The sequence below is a fragment of the Gadus morhua genome, chromosome 14 (assembly GCF_902167405.1).
Source record: "Gadus morhua chromosome 14, gadMor3.0, whole genome shotgun sequence".
NCBI lineage: Eukaryota > Metazoa > Chordata > Actinopteri > Gadiformes > Gadidae > Gadus > Gadus morhua.
The window spans coordinates 6,865,907-6,871,906 of NC_044061.1; the positions used below are offsets into that span (position 1 = coordinate 6,865,907).

Genomic DNA, 6,000 nt, shown 5'->3' on the forward strand with positions numbered 1-6,000 from the left:
GAGATTCTCATACTACTGTCGAGGAAAAAGAGCTTTGCATGCTCCCCACATTTACCAGCTTGGTAAGCTTAAATAAGGGGTCTCATTTGCCATCAATGATGGAGACAACCATATCTTTTGAAACCTTCTCATTTCATGACACTGCATGACACAGTCATGCAACAAAAAACCGACAGCTCATAGGTGAATTCAGTGTTTATTTAGCATATTTCAATTGGGTGCATAATAACACACAGCTATCTTAATTAATCCTTATGAAAGGTCTATTGGGCAACTGAAGACCGAGAGTTGGAGTTAGAACAGCTATTGCTGTATTTTTAAGAAGTACAAGGTCCTGATAAAACGTAAATGCGTTTTAGCAGCTCCGGGCGGCTTTTTGTAATTATTTTCAATGAGAGTGAAACGTTTTCCTATGTACTTTGATGTCGCGGAGTGCTTTGTGTTTTTCCGTTCGTGCCCTTTGCGTTGTTTGGTGAGCGCCTCGAACGCCTCGAGTTGAAATCACTTCAACTCAGAGCAGAGAATAGGCCATAGTCATTTCAGTTTTTTCTGTCGTCCAATCAGATGAATTGAGTGGCGTGCCTACCGTGGTTGCAAGGACAACAAGTGTAAACAACATGGAGGGAAAACCAGCGAAAGTGCCCTCGGCCTGTCCTTTTTTTATGCTAATGTTTAGATGAACGATAAATGTTTCAATGGTTGTTTAAAAGCGGTTAGGCTACGAACAGTGATTCTGTGGTTGCCTGGTAACAGTAAACAAAAGACGCAGAAAGCAGTTTTGTTTTTAAACTGTATGCTTAAAAAGATAAAAGGCAGTGATGGGCATTAATCACTTAAATGATTATTCAGAATTATTAACTTATTCTATATAATGTATATTATATATGATGATGTATTCATGTATATATATATATATATATATATATATATATATATATAATATATATATAATATATACGTGAAACATGTTGAGCTGCAGTCTCGAATCCTGTCTCTTGGTGCATTTTTCTGTGTGTTTGTGTGTGTATCTCTTAGTGTGTGTGAGTGAGAGTATGTACATGCACGTGTGTGTGTGTGTGTGTGTGTGTGTGTTTATATCTATCTGAGCACGTATCCTGAGTGCACTCTCACACAGACGCACTCTCAGACACACACAGCGATCCCCAATCGAGGTTGAAATGTTTGGATTATCAGTGTGCACAAAATCAAATACACACACACACACACACACACACACACACACCCTCACCCAATCAATTAGCATGGCGAGGATCTCTGTTTGTCCCTTGGCCAGCGAAGCGGAGAAAGGCTTCTGCCCCAAGCCTCTCTGCAGAGCTCTCCGCTGCTCTGACTTCGATCTAGAACCCTCACCCACTGCAAGCTCTGATCTCACACACAGCTTTACTGATGAGCACCCCCGCAGAGCACAAATTATGAATAACTTCCCATTCATCTCCTCCTAACACCCGGGGGCCGTGCCCCCCTCCCCTGACCCTGCAACTTGAGAGGAAGACTGGAAAATAGGTTTACATCACACCATTCAGTCAGGGAAAATCAAACAGAATCCTCCGTAAGCACTTTGTAATTGGCTGGATAATGTATATGTTTTTAATCAGTTCACACAGTTTGTTGTATAAACTAAGTCTATAAGCCCCGTTAATACAATAAACAATTATATTTATCCTGTACAGCAAATCAGACAGTGTCAGCAGTATGAGTAGGTTCCTCCCTGTTGCCTTCCAATCCCATTAAAAAAACCATTAAAAGCCAATGACAGGACATTATGTCAACCATACAGTAGCGTAGGCCTACATTTTGTAGCCCTTGTGTCAAAATGTGTTGTCGCTGTTTAATGTGAGGTTGTTCTGTGGGCTATTAGCTGTGTGGTAAATCCTTTCCCCGGAGCTTGGCTGGGGCCGTGTGTGTTTCCACGACAGCCACAAATACACCGTAAATCACACACCCAGCGACCTGGCATCTGGCCCCACATCTGATTAGCTTACATGTTGGCTGGGATAAAGGTTTTTCCTTCAAAGAGAAATATCTGCTTTTGACACATCCAAGCCCGCTTTTTTTTTTACGACCACACCAGAAACAGTTCGTCGTTTACATATTGTGAGATTAAAAACATTATGCATGGGGTAAACTATACCGTGCCTGCTGTGAGTGATACTAGAAATCATTGCTGAGGATAGAAAAAAAAATTCACTGGAAAGTCCTAGCGTTGCTATCAAATGCAAACAGCTTCTGCTACTTGAGCGTCAGGGAATAACCATATGTAAATGCAAAGTTCAGACGATCAGATTGAATTTATGTGGGCCTCTGTTATATCCCGCAATAACTCTACCTTTCCTTTACCTTAACTCTACTTTTTGTTTGCTTGTTTTCTTTGCCTCAAGTGGGAACACTGTAGACAGAAAGCCTTTTGCTGAACTCGGCTGCAGCACCACAGAACAAATCTGTTTCCCTCTCCACACAAACCCACCGACAGGCCGGCTAAATGCCTCATTGTGTTTAGGTTGCATGCTACTTGTCTTCGTAGTTAGGAAGCCAAATATGACATACAACCCACACAACAAAGCAAAGGATCGCGTTTACAATGCGTTCTCTGCCTCCTTCTCCTTTCAACACAAGACCCAAACCACCGTCACATTGTTTATCCGCAGGGATTCAGCCCGCCGTGTTTATCTTGCCTGTAATGCCTGCAACCAACTCTCAATGTTTCAAACCTGCGGTCCGTTCCTCGACCTCAGAGTCCCTTTAGTGCCCGTTGCCTGCAGAGGGCCCAAATTATTTTGTGGATGTGTTTTCGCCAGCTGTATTGGAACCACCTGCTCGATGTGTACGTACAAATTACTGGCCCTAATTCCACGGAATGCGCTGGCAATTTAGGGATCGCTTGGCTGATCTCTATCTGCCCAGACTCCTGGACTTTCTCACATATTGCTTTGATGTACCCAGGTTTACTTTCCCTCCCCTCTCTCTCTTTTCCTGTATCTGAATTTCAAATGACATTAACGTGCGGGACCCGGAACGTGAACTCACATTCCTGTCCTCCTGGCATCGTTGCTGTTTGGGTAAATCAACAAAGGGGAACCATAAATACGGAGGAGCTGAAGGAAGGTTCCTGTTGAATGCAGAAAGGGGGGACATGGTCGGAAGAAGCTCTGTTCACAGATCACAGCGGTAGCCTGTTAACATTGGCCTCGCTTCGGACGGAAACCGAATCACCATCACGTCGATTGGTTATTTGTTGAGTACAACATAGTGGGCGTTCAGTAATCAAAGGGCCGGTCGGCCTGAAACGGGTTGTTTACACGGACTTCGCATTGAACCATGAGCAATGTAAGATAGCGTTCAAGAAGAGAGAAAGGAAGAGAGAAAGAAAGAAATAATGAGATACTGAGAGAAATAAAGAATTAATAAACGGGGGGAAAAAAAGGGGAAACAATAAATGAAAAACGGAATCAGGTAGACAGATGAAAGGTGAGAAAAGATTACCATGCACTATCTAAAAGAGGAAACACAAACAAGATACCAGCACAGAAGGGGGCGGGAGCCCTCCTATGTGGGAGATTAGCAAACATCCTGGGTGGTGTGAGGTATTTGCTGCCGGATCACAGCAGTCACCGAGGTAATTAGGTTGTCCAGCCGGGGAAGCAATTTGTTTGTAGCCACGCTGCGAGAGGAAGATCCCTGAACCATGTTCCGAAGAAGATTACGCCGAGAATGTGAAAGTATCCGTCATTTAAATTGTTGTTGCTACAACATATATACTTGGAGATTGGACGGAAATGGTAAGGAAAAAGCCACGTATGAGTGATTCCTATATTTTGAAGCAATTTTTTAATATTTATTTTGTTTACAAGGACCCCGTTTGGCCGCGCGACAACACCCACAATGTGGTTGGCCGACTTTCTTACTGGGTGTCGGGAGAAACAGCGCCTATTGTTTCTGCTCTATTGCTTGGATTTAAATGTGCCAATTTGAGTCCATCACAGTCGAGTAAATCCCCTGAATCTTGGCACGAGGCCGGGGGTTTGCCTTCACGCGTTCCCCGTGAATGGCAGCCGGCAGTGCTGACTTTGCTCAAGAGAGAAGAAATCGTTGACAATGGCAAAAATCATTCCCAAGATGGGGCTCTAGCAAAAAAAAAGGTTTTCATGACCACAGCGCTCTCAACATAACATTGTGTGTCCTTCATCTACCTGGCCCATTCTCTGTTAGCCACCTCGTAGGAGGAGGTGAGTGAGGGGGTCCAACTAGATGACTTCTCTGGCCGAAAAGGGCAGAGCTGAGATGAAGCGCGTCTGATGTTTTGTTTCATTGACACTATGGACATCATTGACAATAACATTTTCTATAACATATCACCCCTCCTACCACCGCTAAACGATGGACTAGCATCACCCCACTGCATATATTATCTATATTTGTATATATCCCTTTCTGACGCATCCTATAACTTCGGATAGACAGAAACGACCAGAACATACTCATCATCCATGTTCTTCTTGGAAGAGTCCCGCCCTATTAAAAAAAATATTGGTTGCCTAAATCGGAGCAAGAGTGACGGCACCAGGCACCTTTGTGCAAAGTTTGGATGTTTTCAACCAGAAGCGCTCGGAGCGGCCGCGAAAAATGAGTCTGAAAGAAGACGCTGGGTGAAGCTTTTTTTTTATGCTGCCTCGTTTCATTTTATGATACGCTCTCTCCTCGGTGGCTCTCTCGGCACAATGGTGCAAAGAGGCTGGCACTCTGGGGAAAATAAATAACCCCATATTGACACAACCCCCCCCCCCCCCCCCCCCCCCCCCAATGCTCACCTTGGAGGACAGGGCTCGGGGTTGCACATGCGGATCATCAGCGTGGGCCTGCTGCTGGGGTCGCACAGCGCATTGTCCACCTCCTCTCCCCGCCGCCGGTCCACACAGCGCACTACCGCCATCTGCTTCCCTGGGGGGGGGGGAGAGGAAGGCAAAAGCAGCATTGGTTAACGTCGGGAGGAGGACCTGGCTGTTGCTGTGGTGATGGGAATAGGAGAGGTTCTGTCTGGAGGATGGTGGGAAAATGTACCGTGAGAGTAGTAGGGAAGGCGGCGCTGTGAACCTGGTTTTACATCTCTGATCCTTGTGTGCGCGCTGATTACAGAAACAACAAACGGTTGCCTCGGAATACATAAGGAGGACTTCCAAACCATTTGGCAGTCAGGTGCTGTTATTCAAAACAACCGAGAGGCACTTTTTTTCGAGGAGCATCATGATCCTCATTAATGAGCAGAAAAGTGGTTAAGCTTCTCAGGAGCGCCAACAGATAGACTGTTGACATTGGGCTTCGAACCCACGACCTCGAAACACCCGACCACTCGACAAGACTCTCCAGCCTCCTCTCCTTTTACACCGTCTGCCCCTGCACGGTGCCCCCACGCTGTGTGCTTCCTCACCGGCGGCGCACGTGGCCGAGCAGGTGGTGAAGCCCCGGTAGTCCCAGTGATGGAGCTCGTCCCCAAGGCCCCAAGGGAGGGCCCCTGGAGGAGAGAGACCCCCAGGCCCTCCGCCGCAAGGCCCCATGTTGCAGGGCCTCCCCAGCGGGGGGCGGTGGTCCACACACTCCTCGTCCGGCAGCTCCACCTCGGTCTGGGTGAAGGACAGCAGCACCTTGCACTTCAGCTCCCGCGACTGCCTTCCGGGCCCGCAGGTGGCGCTGCAGGGGGTCCAAGGCCCTGGGATTAATCTGAAAAAAAGTATGTGTTGACAGAATTAAAGAACGCAATTAGGGTTGCAGCATGGTATGCTGATGTAAATAGGATAGAATAGCATGTGTTTATTGATTCGATTATTTAAATATATAGGGAGGAAAATATGTTTTTTCATGGAACAGCCTCGGCTTATGTGGCCTCCATATACAAAGCTTTAAGTACCACCAGATGTCTGCAAGCTATAAAAATGTAAAATCATGGCTTGTGTGTAGACACAAGGGATAATTATTTGGTGGCTGTAA

The 6,000-nt window shown here is 46.1% G+C and overlaps 1 protein-coding gene across 1 annotated transcript in view; it reads right to left on the reverse strand.

The window, feature by feature from the left end:
* adamtsl3 (ADAMTS-like 3) overlaps window positions 1-6,000 on the reverse strand; it is a 139,119-nt gene that overhangs the window by 36,852 nt on the left and 96,267 nt on the right. Inside the window, exons 16-17 of the mRNA XM_030377083.1 lie at window positions 5,444-5,733; window positions 4,827-4,956 (exon numbers count right to left, since the gene is read on the reverse strand). Coding sequence (XP_030232943.1) covers window positions 4,827-4,956; window positions 5,444-5,733 — 420 coding nt within the window. The remainder of the gene's footprint in view (window positions 1-4,826; window positions 4,957-5,443; window positions 5,734-6,000) is intronic.